Raw genomic sequence first — 23,605 nt, forward strand, 5'->3', positions numbered from 1 at the left:
TCTCGAACTAACTCAAACTCGTGCTAACTAAAAGGGGATAACATTTCCGCTGCGCATAAAACTTTGTCTTCACTTCGTGAGGTATCGAACCTAAACATCATAAGTTCAATACACACGAGAGGTTGAAAAGATTTGCAAAATCTTATACAAGTCTATTCACCCCCCCTCTAGACTTGTACCGCATCCCCTTGGGACCAACAATTGGTATCAGAGCAAGTTCTCTGATCGATATAAACCTTTGTTTATATTGCCTAGAGATCCTTCTTTGAAAAATCTTTTAAAAGTTTTCAAAGCACGAGATAATTTTTCTAATATGGATAGCATGTTGTCGAGACATCTTCTCTTTGATCTTAGCAGGTTCGATGACTGGAAAACACGCATGCTTGCGTATCTATCAGCCCTCCATGATGAGATGGCCGAAGTTATAACATCTGGACCAGTCAAGATCATGATGGTAAACACGACTGCTGAGCAAACCAGAGATACACCAAAGTATGTCCCCAAACCTAGGGAAGAATGGACAAGTGATGATAGGAAGAGAAACAACTTGGACAACATTGCCAAGGATATTCTCTTCAGAGCTATAGACGAAACCATCTTTCCAAAAGTAAGAAAGTGCAAAACGGCGAAAGAGGTATGGGATACTTTGATGTTGATTGGTGAAGGTGACGAACAGGAGAAGGAGAACAAGCTCACCGTGGCCATGAAGAAGTTCGAGGACTTCAAGATGAAGCCAGGGGAGAGCATCGACAGCATGGAATCTCGTTTCATGAAGCTATCAATAGAGATCAATGATCTCGAGAAGGAGATTCCACAAAAGGAGCTAAACCTGAAGGTCCTACGAGGCCTTACCAAGGAGTGGGAAATGAAGGTGATCACAATGCGTGATCACAGGGATTTGAAGAACACCACAACCGACCAACTATTCAGAGATCTCAAAGCCTTCGAATTTGAGATGTTTCCAAGAGATGAGGATGTGGTGGACAGACGGAATGTGGCACTGGTTGCGGACCAACCAACCACCTCCTCAAGGTCAGATTCTAATCCCACTGATTTTTTATCTGACGAACAGTTTGCTTTCTTCATAAGAAAATTCAGGAAGTTCATGAAGAAGACACCGGAAAGCAATACAAGTTCACCTTCCTCCTCAATAAGGAAAAATGAAAAATACACATCCAGAGGAATGGAGGAAGAAGATCAAGGTCTATGCTACAACTGTAGGAGACCGGGGCACTTCAAGGCTGACTGTCCTTACCCTAAGGTAAGCAAGTATCACTGCCTAGAAGGTAGGAACTCCAGGAGAAAGGAGGAACCTAAAGAGAAGCCAGCACAAAGTGGCTTCAAGGGAGATACAAAGAAACATCTGCGCAGAAAGGCGCTTGTTGCTGAGGAACTCGAGAGAACAATCGAGGAGTCCGAGACGTCGAGCTCCAGTGAAAGCAGCAGCAGCTCAGAGGATGAGAGGGGGCTCATCTGTTTATACACAGAGGAAGAAGAGAATCAATGCCTAATGGCCATTGACAATGAGGTAACCTCTACTTCCACATCTCGCTGCTCTATTTCTACCTCTCGTTGTTCTTCTTTCAGAAGCGATGAAGATCCCTTTGAGATGCTTGAAACATTTAAAAGGGATCTCGCAGTCGCTAACAGCACTCATGCCAAAATTAGGGAAGAAAACAGCAAGCTAACCGCTGAAAGAGATATGCTTAAGAACGTCTCGAAAGAGAATTCAAAGCTAACTCTCAAAGTAAGTGAGTTAGAAGCTAAAGTAATTCAACTGACTGAAGAGTGCAAAACTCGAGAGATCACCGAAAATGATCTTAGAAAGGTTATAGCATCATACACTGATTCCTCCAAAGCTATGGAGAAAATGGTGAATGATCACAGACCTACAAGTGATAGAACCGGTCTAGGGTTCCATCGAGACCATCTCTCGAGAAATAAACAGACCAATGGTTTGGGAACTTCAAGAAATGGAGGATCTCAACCCAAACCAAATAAAGGTCATAAAGGACCAACAGAAAAGACCAGAGTAGCTATTCATAAACCGTCCCTATACACCAGCAATGGAAAGTATAGGAAAGCTACGAAGAATGGCCGGGTAAACAATATCGAGAGATCACCTCGCTATCTCTCGCAAGGCCATTCCAAGTACAAAAAGAGCTACATTCCATATAATGCGCCTCAAGGCAAATATGGAAGGTCTGAGATCCACATAGTTAGGAACTCACGAATGGAGAAAGGCAGACTCTGTCCATCTAGTGAGAATTGGTCATCGAATCACAATTTCTGGAAGAAACCTCACTTTCAGCAATTTCACATGACCAAACAGCGTATGAAAGGCATGGTGCATAAGCCGGTCGAAAAGTCTCTACCTAAGTTGATTTATGCACCAAAGAGGCCTAAAACTTTTGCTAGCATTCCTTATGATTATCAAACGTACAATGGCTACATTGCGCCTAGGCCTGGAATAATGGGCACAAGGTATAAATGGATGCCTAAACTCACTAACCCACCAGGACCCAAAGTTTGGGTACCTAAACTTGCTTAATTGCCTTGCAGGACACCAGGGACATGTGGTTCATTGACAGTGGATGTTCGAGACATATGACGGGAAATCTAACACTGCTAGAGAACATCCAACCTATCGAAGGTCCCTTGGTGACATTTGGCGACAACGAGAAGAAGGGACGCACAAAAGCTGTTGGTGAAATTCAAAAGAATGAGCTGGTTATTAAGGGAGTATCCTACGTTGAAGGGCTCAAGTTCAATCTCCTTAGTACAAGCCAGTTCTGTGACAAGGGCTACAAAGTTATCTTCACCAAAAGCAAATGCCAGATTATGAGCGATGAATCTCTCGAAGTCGTCTTGGAAGCAGCAAGGAAAGGAAACATGTACATAGTGGATTGGAGGTCTGCAAAACCATCCCTATGTATGCTAGCAAGGAGCAAGGAAGATTTATGCTGGGAGTGGCATAGTAAGCTTAGTCATCTGAACTTCAAGACTATCAACAAGCTTACTAAGAGGAACTTAGTGGAAGGACTGCCCAAAGTGACGTTTCGAAAGGATAAAATTTGTGAGGCATGTCAACGTTGCAAACAGATCAAATCCTCTTTCAAGAGCAAAGCCGAGACATCATCCACTAGACCATTAAGTCTTCTTCACATGGACTTATTTGGCCCAGTGGATCCACCCAGCATAAAGGGAAAGAAGTACACTCTTGTGGTAGTAGATGACTACACAAGATTCACATGGACCGTGTTCTTAACCAAGAAAAGTGAGACAAAAATTGCCCTGCCAAATCTCTTGAAACAAGTTCAAGTTGAAAAGGATGTCTCGATACTAAAGATCCGGTCAGATCAAGGTGGAGAGTTCGTTAATCAAGTAATCGAGAGCTACTGCAACGAGAACGGAATTCATCATCAACTGTCAGCTGCTCGAACACCTCAACAAAACGGGGTTGCTGAAAGAAGGAACAGAACTCTCAAAGAAGCCGCAAGGACCATGCTCTCACAAGCCAACATATCACAAGGATTTTGGGCAGAAGCAATCAACACAGCGTGCTATACCCAAAATCGGTCCTTGATCGTGAAAGGAGTTGGAAAGACTCCGTATGAGTTGTGGAATGAAAGAAAACCGAATGTAAGCCACTTCCACAAATTCGGGTGCAAATGCTATATCCACAACAATGGGAAGGCTCAACGAAGAACTTTTGAAGAAAAGGCAGATGATGGAGTATTTCTAGGATACTCATCAACAAGCAAAGCATTCAGAGTCTTCAACAAGCGGAGTTTGGTGGTTGAAGAGTCCATACATGTTACCTTTGATGAAAGGGCATCGACAGATCAACCATCAAAGACAACGGAAGCAGCTGAGGAAGATCAGCCAGAGTCTATCGAGAGATCAAACTTACCTCTCGAAGACAAGCAGTCTATAGTTCGAGACGTAGCGGAACTCCAGTCAGAATCAGATGATGAAGAGTCTACCAAGAAGAAAGCTCCTGACTCAGTTGATCAAATCCAGATCATAGATGTTCAACCCACATCTCAACCTTCAACGGAAGTATCAACTGAGGAGCCACAACCCAACCTAAGATGGTTGAGGAGTCACCCTGCTGATCAAGTGATTGGAGATGTACGTGACAGAGTTCAAACCAGATCAGCACACAGAGAAAGCATGTTTGCTTGCTTTCTATCGCAAATAGAGCCTAAGGTGATCGAAGAGGCTCTATGTGATCCAGATTGGGTGCAAGCCATGCAAGAGGAACTTCATCAGTTTGAACGGAACGATGTTTGGGAACTAGTTCCGAGACCTCATCATCAGAATGTCATTGGTACAAAGTGGGTTTTCAGAAACAAGATGAATGAGGATGGAATTATTGTTAGGAACAAGGCCAGACTTGTTGCCAAAGGCTACTGTCAGGAGGAAGGAATAGATTTTGATGAAACCTTCGCTCCAGTGGCACGTCTCGAAGCCATACGCATCTTTCTCGCATATGCCGCCTTCAAAGACTTTAAGGTATATCAAATGGATGTCAAGAGCGCTTTTCTGAACGGACTTCTCGAAGAAGAGGTGTACGTTGAACAACCTCCGGGTTTCTTGAAGGACGTGGGAGCTGACAAAGTATACAAATTAAAGAAGGCACTTTACGGCTTAAAACAAGCTCCGAGAGCTTGGTACGATACCTTATCCTCTTTTCTACTTCAGTGTGGTTCACCAAAGGCCTAGTGGACAAAACATTGTTTAGAATTAAGGACGGGGATCACATCTTATTGATGCAAATCTATGTGGACGATATCATTTTTGGAAGCACCAATCCAGACTTGTGCGAGAAGTTCTCCAGATTGATGAAAGGGAAGTTCGAGATGAGCATGATGGGAGAACTAAACTACTTCCTTGGATTACAAGTGAGACAGCTTAAGGAAGGTATCTTCATCAATCAGGAGAAATACACCAAGGATCTGCTCAGAAAATATAATATAGAAGGGAAATCCTCAGTCAAAGTACCCATGGGAACCTCCCTACGTATCGATGTCGACAGTGAAGGTCGAGAGGTTGATCAGACCACTTATCGAGGTATCATCGGATCTCTTCTCTATTTAACTGCTAGTAGACCAGATATATCCTTTGCAGTAGGTGTATGTGCTAGGTTTCAGGCAAGTCCTAAGGAAAGTCACTTAAATGCATCTAAAAAGATTCTTAGATATCTCAAAGGTACGCAAAGTGTTGGACTTTGGTATTCGAGAGGTGGATCTTTCGAACTTATGGGTTATTCAGATGCGGACTTTGCCGGCTGTAAGATAGATCGAAAAAGCACATCAGGGACATGTCAGTTTCTAGGTGGAAGACTTGTCTCATGGTTTAGCAAGAAACAGCATTCGATAGCTATAAGCACCGCTGAGGCAGAGTATGTAGCAGCTGGAAGTTGCTGTGCTCAGGTTTTATGGATGAAGCAACAATTACTGGATTATGGGATTGAGTGTAAGGAGGTTAAGATCATGTGTGACAATACAAGTGCTATTGCCATCACCCACAAGCCTATTTCGGGTTCACTCGGAGCTTTGGCAACAACCGTAGGAGGTGTGATGTACATGCACTCATTTCAAGGGGGTGCAACACTTCTCAGTTTGGGCCTCATATTTATCCTATATACCATGTTCGTATGGTGGCGCGATGTTCTACGCGAATCCACGTTCGAAGGACATCATACCAAAGTCGTACAATTAGGACCTCGATATGGTTTTATTCTGTTTATCGTATCGGAGGTTATGTTCTTTTTTGCTCTTTTTCGGGCTTCTTCTCATTCTTCTTTGGCACCTACGGTAGAGATCGGAGGTATTTGGCCACCAAAGGGGATTGCGGTTTTAGACCCCTGGGAGATCCCTTTTCTTAATACCCTTATTCCCCCTTCATCCGGAGCTGCCGTAACTTGGGCTCATCATGCTATACTCGCGGGGAAGGAAAAACGAGCAGTTTACGCTTTAGTAGCTACCGTTTCACTGGCTCTAGTATTCACCGGCTTTCAAGGAATGGAATATTATCAAGCACCCTTCACTATTTCGGATAGTATTTATGGTTCTACCTTTTTCTTAGCAACTGGCTTTCATGGTTTTCATGTGATTATAGGTACTCTTTTCTCGATCATATGTGGTATTCGCCAATATCTTGGTCATCTGACCAAGGAGCATCACGTTGGCTTTGAAGCAGCTGCATGGTACTGGCATTTTGTAGACGTGGTTCGGTTATTCCCATTTGTCTCTATCTATTGGTGGGGAGGTATATGAAGGAACGAATCAGTGGATTGAGGAATGAAAGCTCGAAGACAAGGAGAACCGGGCTTTTCCAAAGAATTACTGCAGCTTTCCCACTCCCTTTGATTATCATATACATAAAAGTCAAACTATCTTCCACTTTCCTACCAATTCTCTCTCTATTCTGGCACATAAATGAAGGGATCGAAGAGATTATGGCAGATCATGTTCACCAAGAAATGACCCGAAATTTGATCTTGGTTTATTTGAGATTGTTCCTTTTAATCGTAATCAAAGATGTTTTCTTGTCTCTCGTTTCTTTTCTGAATAAATCGAAGAACCTAATGGATCCAACTCCTACATTTTAGAGAGTTTCACTAAGAAAGGCGGAAGCGGCAAATCGCTTCTACCGAGTTCCCCAACAGCAGCTTAGCTTAGTAGCTTAACTCTTTCTACTGGCGTGGCGCTGCTGGATGCTTCTGATCAATAGGAAGAGGAGGAAAAAAAAGCTTATGATGAGCATCTATTTGAGTCGATCATTTCCAAGATCTAATTCCAGTTTTTTCTTATGTAGTGGAAACGCCTTACAATCTGAAGTTTTACGCTTAAGGGAAGAAATGTTCTTGGTGGATGCAGGACTTGGGACCCCCAGAATTTGTATGCAAGATGAGCCTACAGGAGTCCCAATCAACCGAGCCACCAGGTTTGAGAATAAGGTGGGATCCCTGGATCTAGTAGCCGGTGAATCACTGATCAAAGAGCAGATTTTGGAGAGATTCTTCATCGATCTAGTGGCCGGTGAATCACTGATCAAAGAGCGAGCAGCCGCCAGGTTTAATGATTTGGTGGGATCTACAGATGTAGTGGCTGGTGAACCGCTTCTTCTTCTTCCACGAAGATTCAGACAAAACCGAGCTTGGCTGGAACTGAACAAGATTTGGCGAACGAATACAAAGGTCAAAGGCTTTATTATTGAGAAAGTAAAAGGAGGTTCTTCAGTAGCCATCGCAGGTTTCATTACTTTTCTTCCATTCCGTCGTCGTCAAAGAAGATCGAATGATCGATTCGCCATTGAGAGCATTAACCCCAAAAAGACGAATATTGTGGAATGATGAAAAAGATGAAAAAGATGAAAAATCGTAAGCGTAAACTAGTAGACATTTATGCGACTACCAAGGCGGTTCTCCCTACTATAGGGAGAGAACCCCAATCCCCCACTAGCAGCATTTCGGCTGCTCCAGCTGGAACAGGGACAGAAGTGGCTACAACCAATCACCTTGCTACCGTTGTTGAACAACAAAATTTCCCCTTGCAAGTTTTTGAGCTGGAGGAAGAAAGTCTTTTTGATACCACTGACCTTATCTTTGATGGACTTTGTGAGCAGCTGATTTCACTTCACTCCATGAATCCCATCCCAAAATTGAGTCAATTTTCATCAGCACAAGCTGAAGAAGTGGTTGAGTTGGCGGTTAACGCCATGTTAGAGAAATACACATTTTCCGTACCTTCCCTTCTACAGATGCAATTGGATTTAATGACAGGGGGGGTCAATTCCGAATTTTATCACTTTTTTTTAGAAAGGATACTATAAGTTATAATGTTTTCTAATTTGATTTCGAGGATGAGCCGGCCGATCCTAACATCATTTATGTATGAGGACAAAGCCCCCTCCTCAGATAAAGATGTCTTCGGCGCTACTCTCCCGGCAAGAACAACTTCTTCTATTGTTATTTTTTTGGCGAGTTCGGCCAGGAGAGGCCAGGATCGCTTGGTAAGCAAGCAATCCGTTAAACGGCGCCAACTCCCCATTCCTTCTCTTCTTTCTTTTTTAAAGTCACGATCAGAATGAAAGGTGAGGTAGTTCGCTGGTTCAAGTCCAGCTCGTGACAAGAATTTATCTGATTCATTGAACGCTATCTCTTCGCCTGTGGTTCCACTTGTCGTTCAGGAAGTCAATTACCTTTTCTCTTTGATCGGGAGCAAAAGCTTCCTCTCCTTTCAGTCGTCAAAAAGCTAGCGCGCATATATAAAGAAAGCAAGTAGAAGTAGCAGTCTCAGTAGTATACGTGGTAGATGTAGCTTAACCCCTCTTCTCTGGTAACCCGCCTAGCATAGTTATTCTATATAATGAAGAATAGAATAACTATCGATGTAGGATCTCTTTCCCCAACCAACTAAGGAAGGGCAAGCACCCCTATGACTCCTAACGACCATTAATAGTTGTCTATACGGGGCCTCAACAAGAGTAGTGCTTTTTGTATTACCGGCGCCTTAGTTGCTTTTGGAATTGAATCGACGTAGCTTGGGGAATTGAATCAATCTTGTTGGGGGCGAAGGACCATAGTACGGTACGAGGCCTTGTTTAGCGCCCTTGTTCGGTTCGTAGTACGAGCCTCATTATCAGGTAAGAAAGAGTCACTTAGGTATTGGCTTTCTCTTACTTCATAATCTCCCTACCCGGGTATAGAACGGTATAAAGTTCAAGCTGTACGGTAAAGGGATACTGGTATAAATATTTGTTCTTTGTTTTGGACATAGAAGAACCTCCTTTGGGGTCTATTTTCCCCTTCTATTAGTCGGGTCAGCCCCCTTTACATGAGATCAGCTCCCTTTACTTTATTTACTACCGCAGAACGGCTTACTTATAATAACATATAATATCTCGGATGGAGCTTACGTATTGTATTGTTGTATTGCAGCCTGGTTGGACTCTCACTTCCCTACACCCTAAGGCAGCCAACAAGTCCTGAGTCACCAATCAAGGAACGGCTTCTGGTGGATTCCCCTACCGAAGAAGCAGCTAAACTAGCTACTGCTTAAAGCTTAGGCTGATCCTCCAAAGAAGGCGATCCCTTGCTACAATACAATGGCAGACGCTTAGGCAGCTTAATTATAGCTGATTCCATGGTCGATTCAATTGAAGTTCTATCGCCGCCTTTAATACCTAAGACCCTTTCCTCGGACTTGACGGCCTTCTCTATTTTGAGGGAACCCTCTGATTTAGGATTCCCTGCTTCCCAGACTCGTCTCGTACGGCTAGGCACTTTTTCCAGGGTCAGTAGTCTCTGCCCTTGCTTCCTCCGTTGCAGGTTCGGCTACATCCGCTATATCTTATATATATGTAAGCCGTTGCCTCCTCTTTCGAGGATTAGTATTGAACGTAGTACGCTGTAGCAAGTTCCGTAGAGTAGCTATTTGCTGTGGCTTCTTTTAAAGCCCTTGTTTGTTCCTTTTCAGAAGCGGTTGATGGTTGGCTGTAGCGGTACACAAAGAAAAGAAAGTTAAAGCATATTTCAAAGCCCGTAGTAAGCTGAATGTAGACCGGTCCGGACTAAGAATCATTTCATCGATCGCCTACCTGTGGCCAGGGACAGGTCGACGAAGGCTATCCCTAATAACCATTCCATCGGCATCATACTCAAAAGAAGAGTTTGATCCTGGCTCTGAAGCGCTGGTTCGAATCCTGCTCCTTCCTTGGGCTGTATTACCGCTAATTATCGGTTCATTAGGGGAATCTCTTTCATTGCCGCCCCTCTGACGGACCTCCTAAAGAAAACAAGTTTTGGAAGAGGCCAAAGCTGCATAATCATTTCATCGCCGTCGCTTGGTGTACAACTGAAATTGATGATGCGTTCCCTCCTTCCTTGTTAAGGGAGGAATAATAAGGCATACAAACATCTATAATAAGTAAGAATCATTTCATCGACCAACAAAGCCAAAAGCAAGAAAAGGTTCGTAAGTACTCTTTTCAATGTCCACTTAGGTTAAAAGTACTCGTTTCGACGTTCGTTATCCTAACCGTCTCCTGCTCCAAAAGCCGGGGACCTATAGACCGGAAAGAGAGGCCTGTGCGACCCCAGGGAAGGATTTAGGCGCTTTGAACAGCCTCGTTCCCAAGAACCGTCCGCACAAAGTCAGGTATTGACCATTGCGGAGGTAATTGCCTGCCGGAAATAAGCATCCACTCCCGATAGTGCTCACAGACGCCCGAAAAGAGCCCTCCTATATCCGAGGGGGCGCTCTGGGCAGTCGATGTGATACTTACTATCGGATGAAGCTGTCGTGGATAAATCGATGTTACTAAAGTGGGTAGTTTCATGTTTAAAGTTGACATTAGAACCCTTTTTATTTTGATAAAGGGTTATCCGCTTAGTGAGCTAAGTCAATCAATGCCAATTTTGAAATGCATTTCAATGCGCTTTCCAAAGATGTAAAGAACTGGCCTGCCTGAGAGTGGAAGTTTCATTTACATTTAGACTGAGTCTCACTAGTTGTAGTTGTCCACCTTGTAACAGGATAAGTCCCATTATATTATTTATAATAGTGGTTTAGTATATTTACGATAATATAGTGGGAGTAGCATTAGCAGAAGAAGGAAGTGAGACTTGAGATGCAAGGGGCGGAGACCAGATATTCTCTCTCTTTGAATCCAGATACGCCGATCTTTCACAGAAAGAATCGCAAGGATTTGAAAGCGAGTTCTCAAACCTAAACCTATTTACCCAGAAAGAAAATAGTAAACTGGGACTGGTTTTGCCTTCCCTATGCTAGCTTTCGTGCTCACCTTTCCATGCAAAGTGAAATTATTAATAAATAGAAATTCTATCTGAAAGAAAGGTCATCCTATTAAAATAAAAGGGGTTCGGCAAAGGCTAATGCTGACAGCGACTAATGCCATCCTTGCTTTTCCCAACTAGACTTCACAACGTGAGCGCTCTTTACGTGATAGGGGCTACTTTGTTGATTCACCATACTAGGCTAAGCTCAAAGCTTTCCCCGGAGCATCTATTTATTTGCCTCTTTCCTTCCCCGTCTGTAGTTTCCGTCTTCTTCAATAATAAGTACCACCTGAAAATGAATTATCATACACAATCCTGCTCCTTAAACAACTGATAGCATACTAATGCTTTCTATTGGCAGCTCCCCGGAGGGAATTGTTTCTCCGTGTGATAGCCCCGCAGGGCAACTGTAGCTAGTATTCCTGGTATGAAAAGCTCACTGTATGACCCTAAGATACCTTGAGAGTTTATTAGATAGGCCCTACTTGAGCTCCTTTAATAACAACTGTTTGTCAGTAGACAATCTTGTTATAGATATGCAAAGTAACTCAATAGCCCCCTCCTTAGAACGGTTTGGGGAAACAGGTTGAGCAATGTAGGGAGTGTACAGCTTCACGAGGGCTGCCTATCTGCTTCCTCTCACCTCTGCTCAGCAAACAAGGGTTGGGGCCCTCTTCAAGTGAGCGACTTCCCTGGTGGAAGTAATAACGAATGATAACAACAAGGACTACCCTTTTACAACTCCTTAAGCTACTGAAAGCAGTGAAGTGACCAATTGGTTGTAAGTGAACCTCTTGGTCTTCGATTTTTATTTAGGATTAGCAACATAACTACTTACCTCGTGCTATCCGACCCTCGCTCGGGTACTTAGGATATGAATAAGACCTTGTTTCCTCGGAAGAAGGTACCTCCTTCTAGTACTGACTGAGAGTGTAGGTACCCCTCTTTATATGGGTACCGAACGTTAGTAAAGTAAGTCTTAACGCCCGCACCGGACTTCCAATATGAATGAACTCTTCCTATGGTTGGTTATCGGGATCCCTTTTCTCTTTTTATTCAGTCTTTATTAGGTGGTGGTTTCTCACCCTTCCAAGGGTGATTCTGTGATATGGATTCTTCTTTGGTTTGTTGAGCTAATTCTTCATGTTGAGCGAATTCTTCTTTTAGTCTTTTTATTTCGTTTTTCCATTCATTCATCATTCCATCATCTATGGTCTTCCGTTTACCTTCATACTTCATTTTACTTTTTTCTCAATCTTCTTCATGAGGAGTGGATGAAAGCGTCGTTGTGCTTGCTTGATGGGCTTAGCATCTGGTTTGATATTAAGCCTGTGGACGGCGATTTCAGGGTCTAGCCCAGGCATCTCAGCCTAACTCCAGGCCAAGCCCAAGTATTCATTCCTTAAGGAGCTGGACGTATTGTTCAGCTTCCTATGAAGCTAGGCTGGCACTTAGGAAGATTGGACGAGGGTGGAGGGGGCACATCTGGTGGTATCGTATATAAGAGAGAGCTTCTTTTAAGAATGATCTGAAACTAAAAATTTCATAAGAGAAGAAAGAAAGTAGCCTAGTTCAGATGAAAAGGTATGCCACAATGCTATCCGAGTTCACAGGTGTCGTTCCGTCTACTTTTCTTTCCAAACTTTTTCAAAATTCAGTTTGTATACTCCAGGGGAAGGTGGCTGCCATGAAAGAGTAGATTCCTCTGAGACATGGGGAGAGGTGAGCTCCTGAGAATAAGAAAGAAACTTTTTAGCACTAACAGCCTTGAAGTCACCTTCTTCCCTCCTGCCCGGAAGCTAGAATTGGTATCAAACTCTTTCATTCAAATGAGTGAAATTCTTGTTCTGGAATGAATCAAGAATCAAGCCATTACACAGAACAGCCATAGAGGTCAAGTCGGGCGAGGAGGCCAACGACTGTCTCATTGCTTCTTTGCCGATGACCTCATTTTGTTTGGTAAAACCTGAGTGAAAAGAAGACATCCCCTTATCTTATAAGAATCCGTCACAAGTGAACCACTGAATGAGCTTACACAGCTTAAGCAAGAGATTCAATATTGAATAAGAAAGTGGATGATAAGGGCTTCCATTCTAAAGGCTCTTTCTCTCTGGCTGAAAGGCTCTCGCAGTAGTTGTTTTGTAAGGGCGCGTGAGAAGACGGTGAAAGGGTATTGAGCTAGAATGCTTATACAGGGGAAAGGGGCTTCTAGATAATTAGAGGGGCTCGCTTGACAGAGTGTCGAGCATTGTTCGTCGTGCTAGTTCCGCTACTGCAGTTCCCGTGGTAAAGGAAACCTTCTTTCTCTTGCTTTCGGGCTTACTAAACGACCGGATAATCAGCTAGATCGATTCCAAACATGTGATTAGTAGCTGATTCAGTAAAAAGAAGAACTTATTCTTCTTATATGATGATATCTGCACTGCAGCGAATTCAATGGCCTCGGTTGGCACATTCTTGACTTGAAAAGAGAGAACTAAACTAAGAAGATGGGCCTTGAGCCTGCTGCATCGCCTTGACTTGATTCGGGTCAGTCTAAGTCAAAGTAAGGACTTTGCTTTGCCGGGGTGAAGAACTCCGAATACCTTTCCCTTTCATCATTCCAGTAAGCCCGTAAGTAAGTGAATCGTTGGTATGCCATATTCTTAATAGCAAGCACAGAAGCAGGAAAGCCGGAAAGTCATGTTAAAAAGCTTTCTATAGGAGAGGTCGTAGAAGACTGTGCTGAAAGGTCTACAGAGTCAGGTTCAATGCCCATCAGCCTACCGGAGGCTGAGGATGAGCATGAACAGAAGCCCGAAGCCAAAGGGAGAGAAAGGGGGGTAGGATAAAAAACAAGGACTTGAACTTGAGAATCACAACGAACTATATGCTTATCTGGTGGATGCGCGTCTTGGGCTGTTTGACCTCTAACTAGAAATTTAATATATTAAGAGAAGAAAGTTCTTTTTCCTAGAGTAGATGAAAGGAATGCTGAAAGGCTATCTGAGTTCACAGGCGTAGTTGCGTGTACTTCATTTCATTGAGATTTTGTTTGTGTTCCGTGTACCAGTAGAAGATCTCATATGAAAGAATTCGCTTTGAGTTCGTTCTTTTTCATGTCTTGGTTCACAGTTTATCTGAATCAGACTAAGAGATTGGCATCAACAAAGCAAGGCCCCATTGAGCTTAGCCTAGAGCAGATCGAAAAGGTCTCGCGAAGCCGGGAACCCCTTGCCGAAGATCCTTCTCTTTCTCTTTCACTGGCCTATAATCAATCTTTCCTTTGCTTGCCTAGATTGCCTTCTCTTATATAGGATAGTTATCGTCTTGTCCGAATCGAATCTATGCCATCGTCGACGATTCACTGTCAATCTGAATAGTCAATTGAGCCGCTCGAACAAGAAAACCTTTCGAAAAATGACTTCTCGCCTCCCGTATTCCATTCCCCCAGGCCATCTCTTTTCCGCTTTCACTGGTATTTGTGATTGGTCTTTCCTGGTTTTATTAGTGTTCATATCTTTTTCTCATTAGCTAAAAAAGAATTGGCTATGCTGCTTTCTTTCATAATCATAATATATATAAGAGCTAGACTAATAGATTCCATTAGCCAATAGTAGTTTCCTAGTCTATATCCCCAAAATCTATTTAGCGCATCTTTCTTTCTTCTGGTAATGCAAATGGAAATTCTCGTTATGATGGATCATCTCGCTATTTCTATTTCTTTGCAGTTACTGGTTGGTGGATAGGGCGCTTATCCCCGTCTTCTTTCCTGTAAAGAAAGATCCTGCTCTTGAGCAATACAGTCCTACCGTCCGACTTCCCTTCCAGCTCTTCTTGTTCGATACCGCTTCCCCCCCTTGTCAATATAAAAACTTACCGCTCTTATTCTTATGGATCAATCGGTCGAGCTCTATCGGTCAACTGTAGGAAACTGGCCAATTGCTGTCAACTGGTATCAACCACGAATCTTTTGTTTCCTTTGTTTACAGCTGGCCTGGTCTTACTTAAATTGGAGTTCGCTAGCTCAATCAGTGCGCTGGAGTTCCGTCCTTTAAGCCAGGGAAGCGCTCTTCGGGCGGAGGTCCAATTTATCTCGAAGACTTTTTGTAGAAAGAAATCTTCAATCACAATCAACCAATCATCATATAATAAATAATAGAGATGAGGTGGTTGAAGGGCTTCCCTCGGTACAGCAAGGCGGGAACCCAGCCGATCGAGAAATGTGTGTCACAAGCCGTATGCTTAATGCAAGTCGAACGTGATTTTGCGGGGAAAATCTAAGCTTAGTCAAGAAAGGTCGACCTTTCTTTGTTGTCTAATCGAAAGGCTAATTCGCGATAGACGACTGGGCGAGAGAGAAATGGGGGTCGTGGCAAAATTGGGTTCGAATCCCATAGCCCCAATGTGGCAGCGGTTAGTTTCATTGTCAATCACCTCATGTCTCAACTCGTGGAAAAACTATTCCAACAATTGAATAGTGAGCCGATCCTCCTTTTTTATGCGGTTTTCCTTGGGCTATTTATCTATATAAATAAATTGTTCAAGGAGTACTCCAAGATGGTAAACGACGTCTTGGAGTACAATAAAACACTCGGCGTTCCGATCTCATTCTCATATAGTTGGATTCGCGGTGTTAAAATAGAACCGGTATTTCCCTCAGAAACTGGAGATCGGAACAAAGAAAAATGTGGACACTCTCCGAGCCCGGGCGGAGAAAAGGAGGGGGAGCCTTAGCCCTTATCATCTAATTATAAACCGGCGTGTGCTGCTGGATGCTCTGATCAATAGAACAAGAAGAGGAGTCAGCCAAAAAGAAAGACCCCCAAAAGTAACGACCACCAAGATACGCATAGTAATTCGATCTTTTTATCACCCATTTCTCGAAAACCTTTTTTGGGGGCTTCCGCCTTACACACGGAAGATTGGATTGCCTGAATCACGAGTCTTATATACTGTGTTACGATCACCTCATATTGATAAAAAGTCCAGAGAACAATTTGAAATGAAAATAAAGAAACAATTTCTGGTCATAAAAACAGAAACGCATGAATTGCGCAAGAAGTTCTTTCGGTTAAAACGCCGTGCGACTCGGAGGACATAAGACTTCTTGGTCAAGCCAAAAAGATTGCCGACTGGATGCTCCTACCCCACCATGCCTGGCCCTTTACCTTTTTAACTTAACAACAACAAATAAACTATTAAAAAAAAAGATATTTGTTTGTGCTAATATAAAAGAAGAAAGAGGAGGTATGAAGCGTGGGAAAGAATGAAAGAAGTGTATGATACAACAGATAACCTTAAGGAGTGGCGGCAACACTGAAGATTGATCAACGCGAGTGAACTGTGCTTAGACGCTTCGTAAAACCGCACCGATCTACGAGAGGAGCTGATAGATGAGTAGGCTTTCCCTTTCGATTCACGGAATGTGATCTGGGACACGATGGGAGTTTGCGTGTCTCGGTAGGAAAGAGATCACCGGAGTATAGCACAAGATCGCCTTTTCTTGCTGCCATGCGGTTGAGCAATCGACATGATATATTTGCTCACATTCCAGGCGAAGGTCATAATTTGCAGGAACATTCTATGGTCTTAATAAGAGGAGGTAGAGTGAAAGATTCGCCAGGTGTGAAATCCCATTGTATTCGAGGAGTCAAGGATTTGCTGGGAATTCCGGATCGAAGAAGAGGCAGATCAAAATATGGTGCGGAAAAACCCAAATCGAGATGAATGGAAGATGCCTATGGAACTCGGTCAGGAGAGGTTTATCCTTTGCCTCAAGGATGGCCTTTTTGATCTCATTCGTATTCTGATCGAAGAAGTTTCATTCAACCAACTATCTTTTTGAAGCAGATAGTTCACAGTGCTTCTTCTATAGATACTGGAAAAGCAAACTCATGTTTCCACTCTATTTTCATTACGAAGATGTATCACGTCAGGATCCGTTGCTCAAACCGAATCACGCCAACGTTATGGAAGTTCCTGGATCGTGTAAAATAAGAGTAGTACCAAAGGCAGCACCTTCTATCAAAAATGGAAAATTGGCTATGGAGATTCCGTGCGGTCAGAAATTAATACAGACACAAAGGGCTTCGACAGGAAAGTCGTTTCGATCCAATCCATTCTTTAGGTCAAATAAAGAAAAAAAAGGATATGTCAGTGACCTAGCACGACAAAGCACTCTCCGAGGGCATGGAATGTATTCTTTTTTGGTCAGAATCTCCACAGTAATGTCTCTGTTAGATTCTCCGGTCGAAATACGGGAAAACTCCATTAAATTCTCGATGGAAACGGAGTTTTGCGAATTCTCCCCGGAACTGGAAGATCATTTCGAGATCTTCGAACATATTCGAGGGTTCAATGTGACTATTGTCACTTCGGCCAACACACAAGATGAGACTTTACCACCGTGGAGCGGCTTTTTGCAAAAAGATGAGGGGGAAACTCAGTAAGATGTCGGAGAAGCAAAATATACGAGATCACAAACGTAGATTGCTCGCGGCTCAATATGAATTGAGACGAAAGCTTTATAAAGCCTTTTGTAAAGATCCCTATCTTCCTAGTGATATGCGGGACAAACATCGTTATAAGTTGTCCAAGTTGCCAAGAAAGAGTTCCTTTGCACGAGTAAGAAACCGATGTATTTTCACGGGTCGCCCTCGTTCCGTATATGAGTTCTTTCTAATTTATCGTATCGTTTTTCGTGGATTAGCATCTCGAGGTCCTTTGATGGGCATAAAGAAATCGTCTTGGTAGCACCACCAAACCAATAGAACAAGGGTTAGCTCCGCAGCAGGTCTACAAGCAAGGTAAGTAGGTCCATTACCGGCCGGCTCCGGACCGAAAAGACCTAACGGAGTAATCCCTTATCTCGGATCGTAGATGCTAACGGGGCGGAAATCGAAGTGGGGGACCTCTCTACCGCCTGTGTCTATCTCCTGTCAAGTATGCTCCCTAGACATTTTAACTTAACAACAACAAAACAAGCAAGGGCTGACGCGAAAGAACAAGCAACGGCTTCTAGTTTAGACTAGCGCTACTTAGCTATTCATATAGTTCTTGTTGAAGCCGTTGTGCGTGAGTATAAGTCTAAAGACTATAAGCGTCTTCCTTGCTCCAACAAGCAACAGCTAATTGAGACTCTTAAATCTATTCTTTCCTAAGCTTGTTCGCGCAGGAGTTTTCTTGCTGCTACAGTAAGAAAAAAAGTACGTTGAGGTTACGAAGTCACTTAGTCGAACTATAAAGAAAGGGAGGCTAAGGTTACGAAGTAAGGTCAGCAGGTTAAGGAAAGCTCAGGTTATGAAATCGCTTAGCCGTTAATTAATTAATTTATTAAATATAAAAAAAATAAAGAAAAATGGTTAAAAATTTAGTAGTAGTAAGGCGTCGGTACGGAGTTGCGTCAGCTGTGGATATAGACTAGGCTAAGGGACGGACTTCATCTCTTCTATTCTCTTCACTTACACCTTACACTTCAGCTGAGTCTAACGAGGCTCAGGTGCGGAGCCTTCCACTGTGGACCGAGACTACGCAAAGGTAGAACACCATAGAAACTTCGCTTACTTTCTCATAAACCTTGATTTCGCTACGCTCAATAAGAACCCGGAATAGCGGAAATCGGGATTTTGTTACCGGTGAACGCTTCCAAAGTCAGTCGTCTTTGCCCAGGTGTGAACTGCAGACGACTCTCCAGTGGTTCCATTCCCTCTTACTGTACTTCTGGGTAAACCCAACCCGAATGGGAAGAATAGGGTCAGCCAAACTGCGGTCCACTTTGTACGTTTGCTGAGCAGACCACTCAGGCATTTTAGAAAAGGGAAGGAAACTTCTCACCCCGAAGGAGGCGGGAAGCTACCGCTTCTAGAATGGAAGCTTATCCTTGACTTTTTTAGAGCGTATCGCTATTTTTAAATAAGGTGAATAAGCTGGTTTATGGATGAAGTAATCGGAATTACAAGTGGTTACGGTTGCGGAAAGCGGAGAAAGTCGGGAACCGTCGGTTACCTTTTGAATCAAAGTAGCGACAAGCCGAATATTACGACTACAGGGGGAGAAGCAAAGACAAGGGTTCGAAGGCAGAGAGAGGCGCTAGCCCTGTTGTCCAATCAACTAATGGGGTTTTGGGGTGGTGAATGACCCCCGGATCTAGTCTTCTTTCTCCCATGATTTCCGTTGGTCAACAACCAACAAAAACTCACTAGAATTCTGAACTACTCGTACAGTAAGGACTCTCTTTCTGTCTGGAGGGAATCATTTGTTGTCAATCATATCATGCCTCAACTGGATAAATTCACTTATTTTACACAATTCTTCTGGTCATGCCTTTTCCTCTTTACTTTCTATATTCCCATATGCAATGATGGAGATGGAGTACTTGGGATCAGCAGAATTTTAAAACTACGGAACCAACTGGTTTCACACCGGGAGAACAAGATCCAGAGCAACGACCCCAACAGCTTGGAAGATATCTTGAGAAAGGGTTTTAGCACCGGTTTTCCTATATGTACTCCAGTTTATTCGAAGTATCCCAATGGTGTAAGGCCGTCGACTTATTGGGAAAAAAGGAAAAACTTTAATCTCTTGTTTCGGAGAAATAAGTGGCTCACGAGGAATGGAAAGAAACATATTATATATGATAAAAAAGACCTCAGAGAGCACCAATCATCCTGGGTGGGAGATCACTTGTAGGAATTACATAATGCTAATCCATGTTCCACACGGCCAAGGAAGAATCGGTTTTTAATCTCATTATGACTTGGTCGCTCGGAAGAGCATTTTTTTCGATCAGAATAGTGGAATGGAAGGCAGTAAAAGAAAAAAAGACTCCTTTTCCAATCGCCCCGCGAAGACAGACGTTCATAAAGGTTCTCGAGATTCTCAATCGCTCTTTTTAGTGGGGAGTAATAGTGCGGGAAGGGAGCGAGACCAAGCCGAGCCACTAGGAGAGTAAGCCTTTTCCACGTGTCAAGTTTAATATGAATAAATGAATGCAGCCTCAACCAGAGAGAGCAACCTGCGCCTTTGAGTTGAGGCCGCTGGCGGCGCAGAACGAACTACCATAAAGTTTTCCGAAAGAGCAAGAAAACTCCTGCTTGTTTGAGCAAGAAAACGGATGCGCGTTAGCGCAACGGCTTCTATTTATTTCACCAAGGAAGACGCTTATAGTCTTTAGACTTATACTCACGCACAACGGCTTCTTATTAACATATAGCTAAGTAGCGTTAGAAGCCGTTGCTTGTTCTTTCGCGGTAGGGTGGCCTCTACTATAAAGCGTTGCCACTTCATACTTCATTTTTACTTTCCAAAAATCTTGCTGAAAATCAAAGAAAGAAGGTCCATTTTCCCACGTAGTTCGTCGGTAAAACCAACGATTCTCTTCTCAAAGTAATAGACAGATCTTTTTCTAGTTAGACTTCTATCAATGCAATGAAAGAACCACCCCTTCCTGTTTGTTTGTCCTGTCAGATAGAAAGAAAATTAGACCCCAAAGAGCCCTTCTTTACTACTTTAGGGGGTGGGGGTGAAGGGGTGGTTTACATACAACCGAGGCAAAGTGGTTTATGATTGAATCTCAGAGGCATTCTTATCATTTGGTAGATCCAAGTCCATGGCCTATTTCGGGTTCACTCGGAGCTTTGGCAACAACCGTAGGAGGTGTGATGTACATGCACTCATTTCAAGGGGGTGCAACACTTCTCAGTTTGGGCCTCATATTTATCCTATATACCATGTTCGTATGGTGGCGCGATGTTCTACGCGAATCCACGTTCGAAGGACATCATACCAAAGTCGTACAATTAGGACCTCGATATGGTTTTATTCTGTTTATCGTATCGGAGGTTATGTTCTTTTTTGCTCTTTTTCGGGCTTCTTCTCATTCTTCTTTGGCACCTACGGTAGAGATCGGAGGTATTTGGCCACCAAAGGGGATTGCGGTTTTAGACCCCTGGGAGATCCCTTTTCTTAATACCCTTATTCCCCCTTCATCCGGAGCTGCCGTAACTTGGGCTCATCATGCTATACTCGCGGGGAAGGAAAAACGAGCAGTTTACGCTTTAGTAGCTACCGTTTCACTGGCTCTAGTATTCACCGGCTTTCAAGGAATGGAATATTATCAAGCACCCTTCACTATTTCGGATAGTATTTATGGTTCTACCTTTTTCTTAGCAACTGGCTTTCATGGTTTTCATGTGATTATAGGTACTCTTTTCTCGATCATATGTGGTATTCGCCAATATCTTGGTCATCTGACCAAGGAGCATCACGTTGGCTTTGAAGCAGCTGCATGGTACTGGCATTTTGTAGACGTGGTTCGGTTATTCCCATTTGTCTCTATCTATTGGTGGGGAGGTATATGAAGGAACGAATCAGTGGATTGAGGAATGAAAGCTCGAAGACAAGGAGAACCGGGCTTTTCCAAAGAATTACTGCAGCTTTCCCACTCCCTTTGATTATCATATACATAAAAGTCAAACTATCTTCCACTTTCCTACCAATTCTCTCTCTATTCTGGCACATAAATGAAGGGATCGAAGAGATTATGGCAGATCATGTTCACCAAGAAATGACCCGAAATTTGATCTTGGTTTATTTGAGATTGTTCCTTTTAATCGTAATCAAAGATGTTTTCTTGTCTCTCGTTTCTTTTCTGAATAAATCGAAGAACCTAATGGATCCAACTCCTACATTTTAGAGAGTTTCACTAAGAAAGGCGGAAGCGGCAAATCGCTTCTACCGAGTTCCCCAACAGCAGCTTAGCTTAGTAGCTTAACTCTTTCTACTGGCGTGGCGCTGCTGGATGCTTCTGATCAATAGGAAGAGGAGGAAAAAAAAGCTTATGATGAGCATCTATTTGAGTCGATCATTTCCAAGATCTAATTCCAGTTTTTTCTTATGTAGTGGAAACGCCTTACAATCTGAAGTTTTACGCTTAAGGGAAGAAATGTTCTTGGTGGATGCAGGACTTGGGACCCCCAGAATTTGTATGCAAGATGAGCCTACAGGAGTCCCAATCAACCGAGCCACCAGGTTTGAGAATAAGGTGGGATCCCTGGATCTAGTAGCCGGTGAATCACTGATCAAAGAGCAGATTTTGGAGAGATTCTTCATCGATCTAGTGGCCGGTGAATCACTGATCAAAGAGCGAGCAGCCGCCAGGTTTAATGATTTGGTGGGATCTACAGATGTAGTGGCTGGTGAACCGCTTCTTCTTCTTCCACGAAGATTCAGACAAAACCGAGCTTGGCTGGAACTGAACAAGATTTGGCGAACGAATACAAAGGTCAAAGGCTTTATTATTGAGAAAGTAAAAGGAGGTTCTTCAGTAGCCATCGCAGGTTTCATTACTTTTCTTCCATTCCGTCGTCGTCAAAGAAGATCGAATGATCGATTCGCCATTGAGAGCATTAACCCCAAAAAGACGAATATTGTGGAATGATGAAAAAGATGAAAAAGATGAAAAATCGTAAGCGTAAACTAGTAGACATTTATGCGACTACCAAGGCGGTTCTCCCTACTATAGGGAGAGAACCCCAATCCCCCACTAGCAGCATTTCGGCTGCTCCAGCTGGAACAGGGACAGAAGTGGCTACAACCAATCACCTTGCTACCGTTGTTGAACAACAAAATTTCCCCTTGCAAGTTTTTGAGCTGGAGGAAGAAAGTCTTTTTGATACCACTGACCTTATCTTTGATGGACTTTGTGAGCAGCTGATTTCACTTCACTCCATGAATCCCATCCCAAAATTGAGTCAATTTTCATCAGCACAAGCTGAAGAAGTGGTTGAGTTGGCGGTTAACGCCATGTTAGAGAAATACACATTTTCCGTACCTTCCCTTCTACAGATGCAATTGGATTTAATGACAGGGGGGGTCAATTCCGAATTTTATCACTTTTTTTTAGAAAGGATACTATAAGTTATAATGTTTTCTAATTTGATTTCGAGGATGAGCCGGCCGATCCTAACATCATTTATGTATGAGGACAAAGCCCCCTCCTCAGATAAAGATGTCTTCGGCGCTACTCTCCCGGCAAGAACAACTTCTTCTATTGTTATTTTTTTGGCGAGTTCGGCCAGGAGAGGCCAGGATCGCTTGGTAAGCAAGCAATCCGTTAAACGGCGCCAACTCCCCATTCCTTCTCTTCTTTCTTTTTTAAAGTCACGATCAGAATGAAAGGTGAGGTAGTTCGCTGGTTCAAGTCCAGCTCGTGACAAGAATTTATCTGATTCATTGAACGCTATCTCTTCGCCTGTGGTTCCACTTGTCGTTCAGGAAGTCAATTACCTTTTCTCTTTGATCGGGAGCAAAAGCTTCCTCTCCTTTCAGTCGTCAAAAAGCTAGCGCGCATATATAAAGAAAGCAAGTAGAAGTAGCAGTCTCAGTAGTATACGTGGTAGATGTAGCTTAACCCCTCTTCTCTGGTAACCCGCCTAGCATAGTTATTCTATATAATGAAGAATAGAATAACTATCGATGTAGGATCTCTTTCCCCAACCAACTAAGGAAGGGCAAGCACCCCTATGACTCCTAACGACCATTAATAGTTGTCTATACGGGGCCTCAACAAGAGTAGTGCTTTTTGTATTACCGGCGCCTTAGTTGCTTTTGGAATTGAATCGACGTAGCTTGGGGAATTGAATCAATCTTGTTGGGGGCGAAGGACCATAGTACGGTACGAGGCCTTGTTTAGCGCCCTTGTTCGGTTCGTAGTACGAGCCTCATTATCAGGTAAGAAAGAGTCACTTAGGTATTGGCTTTCTCTTACTTCATAATCTCCCTACCCGGGTATAGAACGGTATAAAGTTCAAGCTG

At 43.2% G+C, this 23,605-nt stretch overlaps 1 protein-coding gene and 3 pseudogenes across 1 annotated transcript; all 4 read left to right on the top strand.

The window, feature by feature from the left end:
• Positions 1–5,543: 5,543 nt before the first annotated feature.
• Positions 5,544–6,462, top strand: LOC115998593 (cytochrome c oxidase subunit 3). Its single transcript, XM_031238195.1, has one exon. It carries the CDS (start codon positions 5,586–5,588, stop codon positions 6,282–6,284), a length of 699 nt encoding a protein of 232 aa, XP_031094055.1. The 5' UTR covers positions 5,544–5,585; the 3' UTR covers positions 6,285–6,462.
• Positions 6,463–6,696: 234 nt separating this feature from the next.
• Positions 6,697–8,083, top strand: LOC115998588 (annotated as a pseudogene).
• Positions 8,084–18,121: 10,038 nt separating this feature from the next.
• On the top strand, positions 18,122–21,330 carry LOC115998602 (annotated as a pseudogene).
• A 232-nt stretch (positions 21,331–21,562) lies between these two features.
• LOC115998589 lies at positions 21,563–22,949 on the top strand (annotated as a pseudogene).
• Positions 22,950–23,605: the final 656 nt, after the last annotated feature.

Source organism: Ipomoea triloba, chromosome 12 (assembly GCF_003576645.1).
Source record: "Ipomoea triloba cultivar NCNSP0323 chromosome 12, ASM357664v1".
NCBI lineage: Eukaryota > Viridiplantae > Streptophyta > Magnoliopsida > Solanales > Convolvulaceae > Ipomoea > Ipomoea triloba.

What these genes read in the sequence shown, in the direction of transcription:
- LOC115998593 (XM_031238195.1), top strand. Translation starts at nt 5,586, where the DNA reads ATGTACATGCACTCATTTCAAGGGGGTGCAACACTTCTCAGTTTGGGC.